Raw genomic sequence first — 19,319 nt, forward strand, 5'->3', positions numbered from 1 at the left:
TGACTTTGTGTAGTCAATCAAATGAAATAGTAAGATTTTTCAGTGATTTAAATACTAAATATGTATAAATTTAGATACTATTACGTATTCATGAAGATATTAAGCTCCTGCTTAGTCATAGATTTTGAACCGGAAACTTAAAAATTTGAGTATTTTAATTGTAATTTTTTGAAATTTGAAGTTATGTTTGAATATGCATTTTTATACGAAAGATTAGTGGTTATGTAAGCCCAAAATTCAACACTCGGGTCGCGGCCCAAAATTCTTTTGTCTGGACTAGACCTTGCATGTTCTAATCGTTTGGCCCATTAACCCACTCACATTTCAATTAAGTTCCGACTCGCCGCTGCCGTCGCCGGTCATCGACCCTGAAGATATAATGAAGTTCACTGACTCGCCGGTGATCGATCTTAAAGTCCTGGATTCTCAGCTTGCTTTCCATCAAGACAATGGATCCATGCATGTCGGCACCAGCGTATGGCCCTGTTCACTAGTCCTCGTCAAGTTCGCCGAACGGTGGCATCCTCAAACATGCGCCGTCACCCCAAATCCCTATTCCGACATCCTTAACTTTCAGAACAAGCGCGGCGTAGAGCTCGGAGCCGGCTGCGGAGTAGCAGCCATGGGGCTTTTCTTATTAGGTCTGAACAACGTCGTTATCACTGATATTTCTCCGGTTATGCCGGCCCTAAAACACAATCTTAAGCGAAACAAGCCTGTTTTGAAGAAGAGTTTGAAGACGGCGCAGTTGAATTGGTCCAATCAGGATCAGATAAAATCCCTCGGCCCGCCGTTTGATGTCGTCATCGCCGCCGATGTGGTGTACTTGGAGGAGACGGTGGGTCCGTTGCTGTCGGCTATGGATGCTTTGGTGGGAGAAAATGGTGTCGTTTTGTTGGGGTACCAGCTGAGATCTCCTGAGGCGCATGAGAAGTTCTGGGAGCTTTGTGGAGAGATGTTTGATGTCGAGAAGGTTCCACACGAGCATTTACATCCAGAGTACGCCTATGAGGAGACTGACGTTTATATTTTCAGGAAGAAGAAGAAACTATAGGATCCTCCTTCAAATTTTGTAATCTAAACAGGTGATTATTGACAAGTTCCAATATGTGTGTTATTTTTCGTATTCTGCATTGGCGTGAGATCTTTTGTGTTGAAATTGTTGAGTATTGCGATGAAATGGTTGAGATGGAGTGAATTGATAATGAAGATTCATATAGTAGACATCAACTAGCTTGGAATTTGTAGTTGTTGAGGAATCGAACTTCGCACTAGATATGCATACTTCTAGTGATACGAAAGAGCAGTGTTCTCTCTATAAGAGTAACATATATTGTACAATCTTCCACAAGCATTGAGGAGAATAATAATATTGGTTGAAGGATTTAAGCTTTTAGTTGATAAATAAGCAAATGAAGTGTCAGCTTCAACTTTCAAGTCTCAACTATTTTTCCTAAGAACTTCTTTACTGGATGGCGTTCTTGGCGCAAGAGCAATCACTTGTCCAGCTTAGAACACCAAAATAAACTGCTGCTACTACCATGCCTCATCTTGAGATAGTTGGGATCGTTGTATGAATCCTTAATATTATAAATGCATGCTCTGCAACTTTCCATTGTAAACCATTTGCCCCTGTTAAGGATTGGCGGCAGAGCTCTTGCCCTGATACAATTAGATTTCTGTACAAGATCCCTTTCTTGCAACTGTACCTACTCCTATGGTACCTAATCCCCCAACTCCTTATTTCATCATATCTGTTTTACTTGTTTGGAATGGCATTGAAAATAACCTCCAACCGGTATGACTCCACCATATATATATATGAGATTTTAGTTACTAGACCAGAAAATAAGAACCTTATTGATATTGTTTACTAAGAATGTGAGACTGAGAGAACTGTTATCGTGTCCTGTTTAGTTCTTCCTAGTTCCTTGTCTAATGTGACCCTTCTAGCTGTAGATACGACTTACGAGACCAACCTGTGTTGCAGTCTCATTTTCATATAGGTGTTCTTTCTTACCAAAAAAAATAGCTACCTTCATTTGAGGGGTTAGTACCCCAACATGTATTTTCGAATCCAATAGATATATACATGTAGGATGGGAGGGTGGTTCTTAACGTCTATAGTTACAATTTGAGCTGAATTTATTTCAACTCTGCAATGTAAATTTGTGGTGTTATGCATTTTGTTCTCCTATTTTAAAAAAAAATTAAATTCTGATCATAAAGAATAGGTATTGATTTTTTCCAAGTTGGGGATAGCCCGTAGTATCATGCCAGAGCTCCTTACAGTCACCATAGGCTTGACAAGAACTAACTTGATGTCCATAGGGAGGTCTTGATTTCCTCGGTATAATTTTCTGGTCACCAGTTTAAAGTCGTTGTTCCTTTTACTGCTTTGGAGAGTACACCCTTTTCTTTAAAGATCCTCTATTGAGGATTCTTACACCACCATTTCATTTGAAAAGCATGGCTGCACCTTCACATTGAACTAGTACCTCTCTTGAACCGATCAAAAGAAGTAGTACCTCTCCTGAAGTAATACACTATGCCATTAGTAGTTTTCCTTTTGAATATCTTAAGGTTCCTTCCTTGTTGATAGGTTTCTCTAAAGCTTCTTTCTCCTTTAATATGAGAGGTTTCTCCCACGTGAATCTCTTAATTGTTAGTGATGTATCCTAATTCTCCACCCAAATAGTTTCGTCCAATCCGTACAAAAAGGTACATGTGCCAGGGAAATTGCTTGGGAATCGCTCTACCTGCATGATGCATACATGTGCTCAACAAGGCAATTGACTGTTAACTTTTATTTGAGGTTCGCTCCTTTGCATCTTCTCCATTTTTTCACTTTCAACTGGCTTTCCTACTCTCTGAACAGATCAGGGAAGTTCAGCTGAAGTTGCACTTGCTAATATATATCCCCACACATTTAGTGGTAGCAAATGGGCAGGTTGAAAATGGGTCATACCCTAACCCACCCATATTCATGTGGATTGTGGGTTAAAATGGGTTGACCCACATTATACATAAGTGAGAAACTCTTCTATTTTTAGTGAAAAATGTATCACTTAAATAAGAAAGAAGAACTATTTTGGTCAATAGGAAAACTTAGGAAAATGAATTCATGTCAAAAGCCATAGTAGATAATTTGGCTTGCTCAAGTGGTTGAGCAACTCCACAATCAGAACACTATTGATCCTTCTGGGGGTAGGTGGAGGGGAGAGAAGATAATTTGCTTTTGGAATTATATACAATTTAGAGTGAGGTTCAGTCTCTCTTCTTCTTTTTTTCTGTAATAAAAGCAAGCTTGCAGTTTTCTCACAGTGTCTTCGTTTGGAGATGCTTGTTTGCCTATATGAATGAATGTTAGTTTGCTTTTCTATGGGTTCTTCAGTTGGTATACCCTTCAGAACAAGGAGGTTTCTATATATACCATGAACAGGCAATTTGATTTGGTTGTGCCACCAGTGCTGGCTGCTTTGAGACCTTGAGCGTCAAAGAACAATGGAACGGATTAATGAGAGAGAGACGCTGCAGACTGATATACGTACAGTTAACTGAACTTTCTTATTGCGTACATGTAAAAACCTTTTCACATCGATTATTTTTCTTAATGTAAAGAGAGTACAGATTCAATAAGTTTTAACATATAGTTGTGCAGCAGGTGAAACTTGCAATGCATTGTACTCCCTCCATCTAACAAGTCTGATATGTGTTGTTGCAGAAAGGATGGTCTATCTAGTGTCCGGCCAACTGCAGAACACCAGGCAGGAAGATCGTCTCACATCACTGCTGGCTTAGTGGCTTCACAATGAGAAGCTGTTTGCATGCATATATCATTATAGTCGAAGACCTATATATATATATATATATGTATTCTGAGAGATAGCTATTCTGCTGCGACAATAATTGGATAGCTATGGTTATACCATACTTAACGATATCTTGATGCCAAAGGATAGCAAGTACAATCGTCAACTATGTAATATTTCACTCTTATGATGAAAATGCATGTCCCGGAGCTCAGTTTTATACACTATATCAACACAATTGTTCCTGAGTACTATTTTGGGCCTTCAGTTTACTATTTGCAATGTCAGTGTACTTCAACTAGATTAGTACTTTATTTCACCAGTATAATAAATAGAAATAAAGATCAGTACTAGTAAAAAGAAAATAATGAACATGAGTTTATATATAGATATCTTTGTACAGTTGAACTTTGATTAATTAGTTACTCTCCCAGTCAAGAGCCAGTCACTGTACAAAGTAAATACCATTAATAATACATAAAATAGCCACATCAAAAATATAAACATAAAATTAAAACTGAAAAATCACAAGAGAACTCTTCTTTATTCTTCCTAGTCCTCCTGTCCATCCTACTCTTTGTTTCGATAACTTATTCAGTGTGACTGTCTCATCTAAAAGAAAAGGTCAGGGAATAAATGAAGCGTCAGGGAGATTATTGAAGTTCGGAAGACGAGCAGTAGTAGTCATCGTCGGATTATTATGTTCAAAAGATATGAGAGTAGTTGGATTGAAATTACAATGAACAAATTGAGATCCAACTTGACCAATACTTGTTCTAACTTGAGGAAGAGGAGGACAATTATTTTTGATGTTATTGTTACCACCACCACCACATTGTCTTGGTTGAGTTTGATAAAATACTTTTGAGACAACAAGTTCACCTTCTTTTTCATCTTCATTATCACCAAGATGATATTGATGCATTACCCAATTTGTTTTCTCAGGTTTTCTTTGTTTACCATAATTTGTATAGAGAACAAGTATTTTCTTGTGGCCTTTCACTTTGTTTTTTAACACAACTGGCCTAGTTTTGCCTGTTTTGTGCCATCTTGTTTCATTGCCTTGTATATCTGTGTGTACTTTTCTTCTTTTTCTTGTCCCTGTTGTATATGCTTTTGATGGTCTATGAAAGAAATGTCTAACTAAGCCATCTTTTGTCACTCCTGCATGCACCATCCATCAATAATCAACAACGACAACAACAACATATCCAGTGTACGTGATCTTATAATTGTGGTCGACTGAGAAAGGTGGAATTTACGCAAACTTTATCCCTAGAGATATTGGCGATAGACCCTCGTCGTCTCAAGAAAACCATTCATCAATAATAATAATAATCAATATTTAATTAAGTTATATACACATATAATATAATTTTTTTCGTATTATATAATATCAATATAATTTAACATGTGATAGTAAGGTAGTTACTTATCAATTTGAGTTATTATTATATACATCATGAGATTAAGGAATTATTACACCATCAACCTGTCACCTTTACATGTCGTACCAGATAACTTGACTTGTTTTTAAGATTGCCATTCTCATATTTAAAGAAGGCTTATATATAGATATTCTTTGAGTGATCTGATAATATAAATAATTGCTTATATAAATTAAAATTTTTGTCAATTTTACCAAATGACGAATTACTAATACTTATTCTAAAATAATATGTAATTACCTTTTAAATGACCTGATTATGTATATATCTTTTTACTCCTTGATCACATTAAACTTAAACTCATTTGATAATCCAAGTAAGTGAAAGTGCATATCTTAAGGAAAACAAAACTTTATAATAACCTCGTGATCAAAAAACCATGCATGAAAAAATTATATTTGTCTGCTTATAGAAGATTTTGGACATCAAACTAAAAATCAATTCACAATAAATCAGTAGAAAGAAAAAAAAAACTCTCATTATTTGTCTGCTTATAGAAGATTTCATTCACAATAAGATAAATCAGCAGAAAGAAAAGAACTGAAAATTTGCTCTTGTATATTCATAGTGAAACTATCTTATTAATTTGTTATCAACTCAAAATTTCTTGAATTAACTTTGTGATGTTGTATAACACTATCCATGTATTAACTTGTTTTAGTAGATAACTTGTCTTATTTTTTCGGTTATTATCCACTTATATAATAAACAATTACATGCACATATTTATCTTTAATTTTAGACGATCTAATAGTATAAAAGCCAGTTTACGATTTTAGTATATAAAAGTTAAACTCATTCAGAATTATATGTTTTGTTCCATCTTACAAAACACTTGAATTAGCTACGAACTTTAATCCGTAACTAACATAATTTTTAATATCTTGTCGTCAATTTTGTTGTTTAGCTACAAAATTTGTCTGTCGTCAAATGAATTACCTGGTAACTTTTCTGGATGAGTATAGCAAATCCCATTTTCTCCCTCTAATGTTTGAATAAATTCATCAATTAGTGGATGAAGTTTGTGTGCATCCAATTTCACTTTTGCCTCAAGATGTTCAAGAATCTCTTGATCACTTGGATCAAACTTCACCCCAGCTGGTAATCCTGGAAGATTATGAATCCCAGCCTATAATTAAATTAATTTTTTTCACAAAAAATAATAGAAATCATTAATCATGTTATATATATAATATAATAAATAACCAAAATCAAACAATAAATTAAATTAAAAGAAAGAAAAAATTACTAACCTTTTCTTCATATTTGATCAAATGACCACAAGAAGGACAAGTCCTAATTATTTTTGTAACACTAGTAAGAGAGTCAATATTGATACAAGTCATTTCTTGATAATAATTAGAGAAAAATCCTTTTTTTGGCCACTATTGTTGACTAAGTACTATTACAAAAATAACAAAATTTGTAGAAGGAGAGACAAAGGGTTAAAAAGAAAAAAGAGGAAAAAGTAGCAATATCATGTTCTTCCCTCAACCTAATTGTTCATCAAAGTTGGGAAGGTATATTAATATTATTGAAATTCTACTTTTTGTATTCATCTTATAACACTTAAAAGATTAAAATTAGATGTAAAAAGTTGAGTAATATAATTAGCTAGTATTAGTAGTACCAAAGATGGAAAAATAAAATAAAATTCAAAAAAGGAAGTGTTTGCTTGGGATTCACTTCTTCTTTTAGCTCATTTAAGTAAGGATGCTTCATGTGGAATAAATGTATATCTTTGTGAAGAAGAACCAAAAGGGTATATTTTAATTGATTATTTTATTGACAAGGAACATTTTAATAAAGACAGTTTACCATGTATTGGTAAAAATTAAATAATAAAAAAGGAAGAACAAAACTTAAACACTGCTAAAAATTTACTCCCTCCGTCTCAATTTATATAAGTTAGTTTGATTTGACACGGAATTTAAGAAATAAAGAAAACCTTTTGAAACTTCTGGTCTAAAATGAGTTACAAATATTTATGTGGCTATAAATCATTTCATTAAGGGTAAAATGACATTTTGAAGTTGAATTGTTACTAAATATAGAAAGCATCAATATGTCATTCTTGTTGGGATGGGCAAAAAAAGAAAGTAAGTCATATAAATTAGGACAAGGAGGGTATTATTTTCCACAAAAATTTCCCACTGGAAAATATTCGGTGGCTATTTGCATAAATATTTTGATTGAATCGGTGAGAAAGAAAAATTAGTAATGTTTTCATGCGGAAAAATTAGAAAATATTCCACTATTTAAGTGAGTTTTTCATCATGCATTTTTTCAGTGAGCTTGAATGTAAAAAATCATGTTTTATAGCATAAATTTCTCGTTGATTCGTCATAGAAATTTTTTTATGTTTATTGTGAAACTACTTGAGTGCAAATAAGGCAACCTAGTATTACCTCCTTCCCCCNCCCCCCACACACACACACACACACAGAGAGTTAGTTACGGCTCTAATGTCACCCTAGAGTGTACACAAAGACAACAATTTTGGTTAGAAAAGAAACAAAAATAAGAGGAACTTTAACATCCACCAATAATGACATTGCTTCACTTAAACTTCTCATGCAACGCAAGAGATAAAAGACAGAGTTAGAATTTAAATTTTATGAGTTTTAAATTTTAAAATAACGACTAGCGATATTAAGTGTAGGTTAATTGAGTTTGAGTTTTAAAAAAAATTGTACATATCTAATGATCAATTTCTCAACATACAAAATATAGTTTAGATTAAAGCTATTGAGTTCGATCAAATATGTAGGTGGTACATAAGTAACCTTTTAGCTCCGCACCTCCACAGAGAAAGCTTTACGGCAGAAGCAGAAGTGGATTTAGAGTGCGTTCTGATGGGTGCAATTGAATTTATTATATTCATCTCGAGTTTTATACGTATAATACTTATATGATCACACTAACTAGCTAATTAGTTCGTCTCAAAAACACATTATTATTATTTTTTTTAAATGGTTTCTCTACCAAACAAGCTTTTTAATATTTTTTTTGTATTGAAACATTATTTTCATCACTGATAAATAATATATTAAGAGAAACTAATGTTCTGAATTTCCTATCTAGTCAAATATCCTTATATAAAACGAGACAAAAGGAATAATATTTCTGTTTTAGATTCTTAGTGATCAAATTGTATGATATTTCGAACTAGGATAATGGTAGTTTAACCTTATCTTATATATTTCATTCAAAAGTTTTATAAAGAGTTTTGCATTTTCTGGTTGCTGAATTTACTATCCAAATTTGTCAAATCTAAAGTTGTTGGCTTGGTACCAAACGGTCACAATAATTGTCATATCATTTGTGTAGATTATAATAACATTTTACTATAACAACGCTAAGTACATTTTGGAATCGATTTTTTCATGGTATGTAATGTTATATGTTTTATATAATAGCATGTCATTATATAGCAGTCAAAAAACATCTAGATAAATAACGCTATTATATAAAGATTTGAGTGTATAAAAATTAAAGATATCGATCTATGATCGAACCACCGATTTCCTTTTTCTTTTTTTTTTCTTGTAGTTATGGAAAACATAGATTCTTAAAGTGTTCCTCAACACTTGAACTATTATTCAGAACCAAACTTTTGTAATCTTGAAGATTTTGGACATGTGATAATTAAGAACAATAATAATTCTCCACTTATAGCTTCATCAGTCATCACACAATAAGCCAAAAAGAAGTACAAATAAAAATAAAATAAAACCTAAAAAGTCTTCAAGTGAATCTCCAACCCCACCCCACCCCACCTAAAATGAGATTAGGGGCGAAGTCACAATAAAAGTTATGAGTTTGATAAAATTAAATAATTTTAAATTAAATTATATATTTATAGTTAAATCCCATAGTATATATAATAATTCAAAATTCATAAATTAAAAATGTTAAATCCGCCTGCGGACTCAAAAAGAGAGAAGAGAGGGAAAAGAAGCAATTAAGTAGTGATGAATGATTATCTTAAAGGGTTGATGGTGATTTGCAAGAAAGTTTAATTAATAATCAACTTTTAAGCAAGCATGATTACTTAATTATTTTTCATAATCTATTTTTCTTTTTGAACACGAGCAAGTTTTTTATAGCCTGTTATGATAAACTACGAACCTATGTATTTATTTATTTCATATTTAGACATTTTATCAAAATTTTAATATCAATTTAAACCTTTGTTATTGTAAAACTAAAATCTTTACCAACAAATTGATGGCCTAAATATAAAATTCAATAAAAAGACCTTAAAACTCACTCGATGAAATTCATATGTATTCTTTTAATTTATTACTCATTTATAAAATCGCTTCAACCTTTTGATGGCAAAATGAAACTGTTTAAAATCATATTATTATTTTACAGTTCTTATATATTTTCATTTATAGGCCAATAAATTATGCATTATAGCAAATTATTAATTCAAAATAAATGATATAGATACAGTTTAATTTAATTCTGATTCGCAACAAACTTCTTGCTATTCGTCTCTCTTCCCTCTCTCTGGTATTTCGCTCGTCACTCTCCTCTTTTTTAGCCTTCTCTCGCTCGCCTCTTCCACTTTATACAAACACAAATGTATAATTTGTGTTTGTATAAAGCGAGAGAGACTGTATATACAAATATAAATACATGTCTCTCCGTCCTATACACTTATAATTATACAAATACAAATATTTCTCTGTCAAGTTCTTTTTTGCCTTTCTATCTCCCTCGCTTTATACAAACACAAATTATACAAAATACAACGTATAAATTGTGTTTGTATAAAGCGAGAGAGAGATTTCATATACAAATACAAATGTTTTAACTCAATTCAATTATATACGAATTCAAATTTTATGCAGATATATAAACACAATCATTGATACATATACATAGTAGTTACATATATACAATTATCTAACCGATATACATATACAATTCACTTCTCTCCACTCTCTCGCTCGCCTCTCTCCTCTCTCTCCAATCTCGCTCGCCACTCTAGCTTAACACAAAGAACATATACACACACAAACACAATTTTCATACCATCGCCGCAATTTATACAAATCAGATACTCCATAGCAAATATAATTTGGGTATGGAGCACAAATAACAAAACTATAGCTATAGAGCGCTAATATGATTTTTGTGTTTGTTATTCCTAAAATTTACTCTTCTTATAATAAATAACTTTCATGTGAAGTGAACTGAAAGCTAAGCTTCAAGTAACTTGTACAGCCAAAAATGAATTGGGCCGTAACCTACAATTTATTTGGGCCAAAGGAATAGTAAAATTTGCAAAAATAGGATATTATATGCGTGAACTTGAACTTTTGACCCTTACTTACCAATATCGAGTTAGCCATTGTCCCTTATCTATGGAAGTACTGAGTACGTCTGTTTCGATTCCTTAAATATAATTTTGAGCATCGTTAGTCTTTCGCAATTGCTTAAGTGCAGCACATTTGATCCAACTAATAGAATTTGTTTTAATAAAATCAACAAAATTATACAAAGATATTTTATACATTTCACTATATACAGCTTAAATTCTGTCATTATAAACTTTATGGTCCCTCAATATTGCAATCCATGAATATCAAGTCACATAGTCGGAAGTTATTTTCAATGTGTTTCTCAGTTCCCACTAGCTCAGGGCAAAATTCAAACCAAAAATTCCTTTCAGCCAATGATATTAACTTATTTAAACTACTCATGCTGCCTCAATAAATAATCATGTGTTCCTATTTTAATAATTGAACATCCCCACTCACTGTCACCAATTCTAAATATCTTTGAATTCTTCTTCTCAAAACACAATTTAGTCAAACCACATAAGTCCACATAATCTATCAATGTCATTGAAAAACTGGTGCTTTGTCTGTATATTTACTTCTAAAGGCCCCAGCTCAGTGAATGATGGACAGCAAAGTAGGACCTAAGTTTAACAAACTTAATCAAAGGCATTAGTTAAGAATACTTACAACTTTCAGTACCCCATCTGTGTTGCGGTAGGCTGACAGCTAGCGTAAAATTTGTTAATTCAGGATGAATCCTCGTAATATAGATTCATAAAGGGTTGTAGAATTCAAAGAGTACAATATGCTTAATTCTTGAAAAAGACTACTAATTTTTCATTATGCAGCTTCTTCCTTGCCAATTCTTGACAAGAAACACTCCTGCTCTATTACTTGATCTAATATATTAACTAGACTGACTTTGGAAAGTGAGGGGAAAGTTTACCATTCTTGTTTTCCATTTCTGGCACATTATAAGGAACTGATTCTTGGATCATTTTCACCACTCTGTGCATTGAGGGACGATTAGCTGGAGTTTGGTTAAGACAACGTAGACCAACATCAAGAACCTTGCATATATGTTCTTTGAAGCTGGAGTTTAGATTTGGGTCGAGCAACTGATCAACTCCTTTCTCGTTCAACGTAGTGTGTACCCAAGTAGCTAGATCTTTCTCCCCGAATTCTGGACTGACTGGTCTTTTGCCTGTCACCAGCTCCAAAATGACCACTCCAAAGCTATATATGTCACTTTTTTCATTCACATGAAGAGTATATGCATACTCTGCAATCAATGAATTTCACTAATGTTAGTTTTGGCTACTTTAAAATGAAATTGCAATCTTTCCGAAAATATAAGCTAGATGTGCCAATATATCGGTAAAAATGACTAAAGCCAGTGATATAGTTTTGAACAAATCAATACCTGGCGCAATGTAACCACAGGAACCAGCAATTACAGACATGGATTCAACGTCACCTTTGCTGCCTGCTTTAACAATTTTTGCCACACCAAAATCTGAAATTTTGGCTCGAAACTCATCATCCAGCAATATGTTGTTTGACTTAACATCACGGTGAACAATTGGAGGAACACAACCATGGTGCAAATAAGAGAGCCCCTCAGCAGCATCTAAAGCTATCTTGAACCTCAACGGCCAATCCAACAATTTGGCCTTGCAACTGTGCAGCAAATCGCCCAAACTTCCATTTGGCATGTACTCATATACCAAGAGCTTGCTATCCCCAGTATCGCAACAGCACCACAATCTCACAATATTCTTGTGCCTAATTTTACCCAGAGTTTCAACTTCAATTTCAAACTCGTCTTTATCAGACTCAAGAGCACCATAAGGGGTTTCATCTTTAACTGTTCTCTCCCATAGCTTCTTGACAGCTACTGCCTCACCATTGCTTAGGACAGCTTTGTACACTCTTCCTGAAGCTCCATTGCCAATTACATTAGCTTCATCTAGTCCAACGGGTATTTCAAATTCACTAAATCCAAGCTTATGGAATGATGTCCACTTTGTCATAGTGTTTCCTTTCTTAATCTTCTTGAATTTCTGATACTTCCAAATGAACATAGCAATCCCGACAAGGAAAACGAAGCCAGCAACTGTATAGATAGCTCTCAAAGTCCATAAGTATCCTTCATGCTGTCCTCTACCTTTGGTAGGACAAAGACCAGCAACACCTTGACACAAACCTAGATTACCTCGAAAGCTGTCTCTATAAACACCCTTATCAAAAACTGCAGGAATCATCCCTGACAGCTGATTATTAGACAAATTTAGCTTATTAAGCTTCAAGCTTTGCAGACTGAGTGGGATTTCCCCTGAGAAGTAATTCCCAGAAAGATCAAGATAATTAAGCACTGGCAAAGTCCCAATTTCCTCCGGAATTTCCCCAGAAAATCCATTGTTTGCCAAGTCAAGCTCACTGAGTTGCTTCATTGTGTGAATTCCGAAGGGGATTTTCCCTGATAGCTCATTGAAACTAAGATCAAGGGTTCCTAACTGCCCTAGCTGCACTAATGTGTCTGGAAGTTCTCCCGTTAGCTCATTATGACTCGCGGAAAACTCAACTAAGTTCTTCACCTTTCCTACTTCACTAGGTATAACCCCTGAGAATTTGTTTCTTGATATTTGTAGGTTAGACAAATTTTTGGCACCAGAAATCATGTGTGATATATTTCCTGAAAATGCATTGCCAAAAAGGTCTAAGAGATAAACCTGAGGCAAACTCCAAAACTCAGTTGGGACTTCCCCGAATAGCTTATTAGCCCGAAACCTGACCCTAAGTAAACTCCGGCAGTTGCCAAGACTAGCTGGAATACTCCCAGAGAACGAATTATATATCACTATAAGATCCTCTAAAGCTCCCATCTCACACAAACTTTCAGGAATTTTACCAGAAAATGTATTGTATGAAACATCAAGATACTGTAAAGCCGAGTTCTTCCCCAGTTCACTAGGCAATGAACCAGAAAATCTGTTAGAGAATAACTTAAGCTCGTACAGATTCGGAGAGTTAGCTATACTTTCTGGAAGAAACCCCTCAAATTGATTCTCAAATAAATTGAGTGACTCAAGTGGCAACTCACACAACTCATCAGGAATAGTCCCATTTAACTTGTTAGTCGACACATCGAATCTTCTCAACCTGGTCAAGTTAGACCATCCCGAAGGCAATTCTCCGGTGAGGGAATTATTGTAGAGCTCAATTTGAACAATACTATTAAGCTGGAAAATTGCACTTGGTATTGACCCAACCAGTCCATTATTGGACACATCAAAATTAGTCAATCGACTCAATTTCTCAATACTTTTTGGGATTGAACCAACAAGACTACACATGCTTAGCCATAATGTCTCAAGATTAGTCAAGTTACCGAGTTCAGGAGGAAACTGACTCGATGCAAAAGGGTTGTAAGCAAGTTCAAGTGTCTTGAGACTCGTTACATTACCTAATGCAGCAGGAACTTCACCAGTAAGTATGTTCTCAGTCAGAATAAGAGTCTCCAGTTGCCTGAATCTTCCGAAACTTGCCGGAATATTCCCCGAAAAATAGCATCCGCTAAGATCAAGATACCTGCAATAAAAGCTCATAATATATACTAATGAAACAAGAAGAATAACAAAATCTGCAATAAAAGATCATAATAGTCATTTCGTTCCATCTGCATTTTTATTCAAACAATGAATAGTAATTTAGAGTTACTATAACACCAGCAAGCAAATCCGGGCAGGTTATGTGGGTTCAGCTGAATCATTGCTTACAGCCCCTTCCCCGGACCTTGCTAATGCGAGATGTTTATGTTATATACACTAACTATAGATCTTATATTCACCTTAAAACAGACCCAAATACGCATATATGGCAAAATTTTAGTCCCAATTAGTTGATATTTTTCGAAAAACTGAGAGAAAAAGAAAACAGGGGATATGCAAAATTGAGCTTCAAACTGAGTTACCTGAGGTAAGGAAGATCAGAAATAGTGTCGGGGATAGTTCCACCGATGAGATTCTGAGAAAGGTCAAGGTACGTGAGGCTACGGCATTCAGAAATAGAAACTGGAAGAGTAGAATTGATAAGATTATTCGAAAGCGAGAGTGACGAAAGCGAAGTAAGATGGCAGAGGAAAACCGGAAAGGGTCCGGCAAGAGAAGCACCGGAGAGGTTAACAGCGACGACGGAGGGAGAATCTCCGGCGTCATTACAGGTGACACCTGTCCAGTTACATGGGGTAGGATCATTTTCATACCAAGTAGAAAATACCCCTTGATCTGAGCTTGACAAAGAGTGTTTCAGTTTTTGTAGATACAACCCATCTTGATTTAAAGCAAAAATCAAAGGGAATGTACTTAGAAAGAAGAGTAATAGTTTCATTTGCATGGTTTTTCATGCACAAGAAGAAGATACAGAGATTTTTCTGTAATAATGGTGAAATGGGTGTTTGCTGAGCTTGTTAAAATGGTGTAAGCTTTGAAGGATGAAAAATGGCGAGAAAAAAATGGTGTTATGTGGGACGATGAGGGTCGGTTTAATGTGGACAAATAGTCCAACTTGTCTATTTGTGATGTGATATCATCTTTCATTATTTGACTGGGATGAGTGTTTTCCCGCTATTATCGGTGACAGCTCTCGTCGTATTAGTCTGACTTCAAAATGGATATTTTTTTTAACATCATATGTCAAAAGGATCTTCTCTAAAATATAGATCAAAATGGATAATTCGCCCTTCTGATTGAGATTCCTTGTGTCTAGGAGAATCCCTTTTGATATGTGATGCTTAAGAAGTGTCATTTCGAGCTGGACTCACGTAACAGTCAGAGGCGGACCAGACCCACAGTTATATGTAGGATTGTACGTGCACCTTGGTCTCATGAGTGGTTCCTTTAGTATTAATTAACAGTGCACTCATGAGGAGTATAAGAGTGTCCTTGTGCTATAGCTACAAGCTGGAGGAACCAATCATGAGACCAAGATTTAAATTCAGCTAGAGTTCTATTTCTTTATTTTTATTTTAAGTTTATTGATGCACTCAAGTAGAATAGTATTTTTGTGCTTAGTATCCATAAGTCTTTACCCTATAAGTAACTAAAACTTTGTGCTTAGTATCCATAAGTTTGTGCTTAGTACTCATATAGAGAAGCGGAGTTAATGGAGGGAAACTGATTCATCTAAACTTCTCTTTTCAAAAAATTAGGATCTACATAATATGTCGAATCTCTCCAACTTTTTGGTAGGTATATTTTGAATTTTCTTAATAAAAGTATTGACTTCGTCACTATTATATGGTCCAAATAAAAAGGGAAAAAGTTTGAAATATATCTGAACTTTGATCAAAATTTTTGTAATAATCTCAAACTTTGGGCAGAACCTATATTTTAAAGATATATAAATATCTAACTGGACAAGTTACTATTTATAATAATGCAATATTTATAATGTCCACGTGAGCACATATATATTTTTAAAATACACTATTAAACAATGCAAAGAGTAATAGGTCATGCCCAAAGTTTGTAATTATTACAACAATTCGGTCAAAGTTCGAATATATTCGAATCCTTTTCCCAAACAAAAATAAGTAAATTATAGTAAGAGACATAGACCATTACGAATATTGTTTTGAACCTTGAAAGGGATATTTTGAAAATTACAGAAGTTATTAGGCATATAGTTGATTTGGACTTGGTGATTAATTAAAGAAAAAGGACTTATAATAATCTTTTGTGTTTTTTACTAAATAAGCAACAAAACAAGTTACAATTTGGTCAAATAAACTTTATAAATTTATTATACCCAATACCTCTTGGCTCTTACAAATGATATTGACTCAACTTAAGAATATTTAGAAAAAAGCAAAATTCCTTTATTTCGCAAATGGAATTAGATGACATAAGATTCAGTTTCTTTTGGCTTTGGGAATGGGAAGAAATGGAAACATTGTTTTTCCCTATGTCAAAATGAAACATCTCGTTTTTATATAAGGATCAGGTAAAATAAAATGAAAGTAGCAAAAATATGGTTAGTGACTTAAGGGGTATGTTTGATTAGGAACAAGTTATTTCGAAGTAAATTATTTCAGTATGTATATAAGATAATGCATCTCATCACCATGGTATAAATGAGGAGATAGATATAGTCCAAGAACTGACTTACTACCTTTAATCAAACGCAAAATAAATTAATCATGTATTTTATTTCAAAATTACCATACTTTATATCTCATGCCAAACGACGGATATAAGAGCATTAAAATGAGCATGTACGTGTAGTCAAATTTATAGGAAAATAAAGCACAGTATTGTTAGAAGAAATTTGGTGTATATGTGGGGACTCTTTGAACAAAAAAAAAGTGAACTTTGAAATTTCAAAAGGAGAGCAGTCTTCCACAAAGACTCATTAGTTTACTTATGTTTTCCCCATTTGTAGTAAATTTACCAATAATAATTAAACAATATATCTACATTTATTTTTTCAAAAGCAGTCAATTTTAACACAAAGTCCCAAAAATATTTGGTAAACTCTCAGAGTTTAGGGTTTTCCTTACATACACGTCTTTTAACCTGGCTCATCTAATAAATATAAGTAGATATTTAAACTTGTATAAAATTAAATGAATAGATACACGTGTCTTGTATAAGTTGAGTGGATTTTTAAATGACCTTCCATGTTCGTATTACTCAAAAGTCGAATAAATTTGGTAGAGAGGCTGCTAAATTAATTTGAATTTTGAGGTGTAAAAAAAAAAGTTAAAATTGAAAATCGAAGTAATGAAAGACTTAAACCAAACAATATTAATAATTTGAGTCTTGTCACACATGGTCCAGTTTGATAATCCAATTGTTTGGGGATCAGAATATGGACCATATATTAATATGAAAAAAAGTTTATGACTCTCTATCAAAACAAAGCTGCTATATATATGTACTGACTGTTTTTTTAAAAAAAATTATAAGCGTGCAAATATATATTAGGTCAAAGATTCCAAGATAGTGAATTTGTGACTCACTCCGCAGTGGAACAAAGAATATTCAGAACTATAGGTTGCTCGAATTCTTCAAACATATTGACGGGTGAATTGAATATCGAAGGTAGATATTACTATATTTTTATAAAGTTCGAACAATATTTATAGCCAATTGGGATTACGGGCACCACACAAACTCGAGGAGTCAGTCCATGACATTTTCCTAACTAAAATGCTAGACTATATATAGATACATGCGTCTATGCATGGAGCTAATTAATGTATATGTATAATGTATTGTGTGTTTACTATTGAACTTATGGGTTCGACAGAATTCAATAGCTTTAGTTCAAACATTTTGTTTGAAATAAAAATTAGGAGTACTATAAATAAATATTTTTTTATAATTCAATACGTGATGGTTTCAAAAATCATAAACTTATAAATCTTTGATTGTGCCTTCGGAAATGAAAAATAATTGGCGGAGACAAAAAGTTCCAAGCACTAGTTCGTATGTGTTAGCAATCTGTGTTAAAATCAATATTACTGATTCAACAAACTTTGCAGAAACACGAAGTTACCAAAGTTTATCCGAACCAGTGAAGAAACAAATGAACATAAATTAATTCAAAAGAAAACTAAAATATGTAAAACATATCAGAATCTGGAAAAGCAGAACGGAAAAAATCAAGCCCACTGAATGCATAGTGTCCCCTTAAGGAAATTATTCCCCTCTAGTATCCGAGGTTTGATTTGGAATATGTCCTCTCATGATAGAATGATCTCAATCACCAGTGTATTGATACCCAAAACACTGGTGTCAATGAACCACTCAAGTGCAGTACCAGTAAAGTACACGAAGAAATTTGTGCAGAAGAAGAAGAAGAAATCAAAAATTTTCGTAAGTAAAAAATCTGAAGAATAACATGTATTTATAGGCAAGAGGAACTGGTTCCGAAAGGTTGCAGCGGCGAAAAATTTAAATAAAACGGGAAAGTAATTTAAATAAAACGGGTCACTCGGATCCGAGTCAGGTCGGAATGTGTCGGTTAATTAACTAATTAATTGAAATGTTTTTGCCATTTAATTTTATTTAATTAATTAAAAAATTAAATAATTAATTAAAATAAACTTTGTCCAAAAATAATATCTCGATCGATCATTTTTCAAAGCCAAAGCCGAGCAACGACGACAGCGCTAGGGGTTCCTCTTTCAAACCCTTTTAACAATTAATAGAAGTGTTTTTCTATTTAAACTCTTCTATTTTTCTTCCCACCACCGATGAAGGACAAATTCCTTTTTACTAAAGCATAAGAGGACTTTTCAAGTTCCTCTCTTTTCATCTTCCCTCTATTTCCCATTAACTCTTGCTATATACCCACCAGTATGAATTCTAACATAATTGTAATTCATAACATAATTGTAAAACCTTACCTTCAATTATTTATAAATTCTTTTCTTTGTACAAATATTTATAGGCAAAAAGGTTATCATAAATTATCTAAATTTCGATGCTTATTTCTTTTTTTTTTAAAAAAAAAAAAAAACTCCCTCTATTATTGATAGACAAAGTACACTCCCTCTATATGTGTGTATTTATATTTAAGATAATATTAGGGTATAAATTATGTATATACAAGTTACCCAAAAAAAGATACTCCTTATGTCAACTTATGTAGCATAGTTTGAATTTCGAGAGTTAAACAATCTAATTTTGTTCGTGAATTTGAAAATGAAATCTTTAAGTTTTTTAAAAATACAATTTACATACTTAAAAACTATG

The 19,319-nt window shown here is 33.4% G+C and overlaps 3 protein-coding genes across 3 annotated transcripts; 1 reads left to right on the plus strand and 2 right to left on the minus strand.

The window, feature by feature from the left end:
- The first annotated feature begins 270 nt into the window (after window positions 1-270).
- Window positions 271-4,063, plus strand: LOC125877028 (uncharacterized). Its single transcript, XM_049558333.1, has 2 exons — window positions 271-1,085; window positions 3,725-4,063. The coding sequence occupies exon 1, from the start codon at window positions 380-382 to the stop codon at window positions 1,052-1,054; it is 675 nt and encodes a 224-aa protein (XP_049414290.1). The 5' UTR covers window positions 271-379; the 3' UTR covers window positions 1,055-1,085; window positions 3,725-4,063.
- A 170-nt stretch (window positions 4,064-4,233) lies between these two features.
- LOC125877027 (NAC domain-containing protein 73) lies at window positions 4,234-6,829 on the minus strand. Its single transcript, XM_049558332.1, has 3 exons — window positions 6,514-6,829; window positions 6,200-6,389; window positions 4,234-4,976 (listed from the first exon to the last, which is right to left on the minus strand). The coding sequence occupies exons 1-3, from the start codon at window positions 6,604-6,606 to the stop codon at window positions 4,438-4,440; spliced, it is 822 nt and encodes a 273-aa protein (XP_049414289.1). The 5' UTR covers window positions 6,607-6,829; the 3' UTR covers window positions 4,234-4,437.
- Window positions 6,830-11,307: 4,478 nt separating this feature from the next.
- Window positions 11,308-15,063, minus strand: LOC125877024 (receptor-like protein kinase HSL1). The gene is made up of 3 exons (XM_049558328.1): window positions 14,531-15,063; window positions 11,981-14,148; window positions 11,308-11,839 (listed from the first exon to the last, which is right to left on the minus strand). The coding sequence occupies exons 1-3, from the start codon at window positions 14,950-14,952 to the stop codon at window positions 11,469-11,471; spliced, it is 2,961 nt and encodes a 986-aa protein (XP_049414285.1). The 5' UTR covers window positions 14,953-15,063; the 3' UTR covers window positions 11,308-11,468.
- Window positions 15,064-19,319: the final 4,256 nt, after the last annotated feature.

This window comes from Solanum stenotomum, chromosome 9 (assembly GCF_019186545.1).
Source record: "Solanum stenotomum isolate F172 chromosome 9, ASM1918654v1, whole genome shotgun sequence".
In the NCBI taxonomy this organism is placed as follows: domain Eukaryota; kingdom Viridiplantae; phylum Streptophyta; class Magnoliopsida; order Solanales; family Solanaceae; genus Solanum; species Solanum stenotomum.

Excerpts from the sequence above, each read along its gene's own strand:
- LOC125877028 (XM_049558333.1), top strand. The coding sequence starts at position 380 with ATGAAGTTCACTGACTCGCCGGTGATCGATCTTAAAGTCCTGGATTCT.
- LOC125877027 (XM_049558332.1), bottom strand. The coding sequence starts at position 6,606 with ATGACTTGTATCAATATTGACTCTCTTACTAGTGTTACAAAAATAATT. Across the intron at positions 6,390-6,513 it reads TGATCAAATATGAAGAAAAG|GCTGGGATTCATAATCTTCC; the intron begins GTTAGTAATTTT and ends ATTTAATTATAG. Across the intron at positions 4,977-6,199 it reads TCATCCAGAAAAGTTACCAG|GAGTGACAAAAGATGGCTTA; the intron begins GTAATTCATTTG and ends TGGTGCATGCAG.
- LOC125877024 (XM_049558328.1), bottom strand. The coding sequence starts at position 14,952 with ATGCAAATGAAACTATTACTCTTCTTTCTAAGTACATTCCCTTTGATT. Across the intron at positions 14,149-14,530 it reads TCTGATCTTCCTTACCTCAG|GTATCTTGATCTTAGCGGAT; the intron begins GTAACTCAGTTT and ends CTTTTATTGCAG. Across the intron at positions 11,840-11,980 it reads CTGTGGTTACATTGCGCCAG|AGTATGCATATACTCTTCAT; the intron begins GTATTGATTTGT and ends CATTGATTGCAG.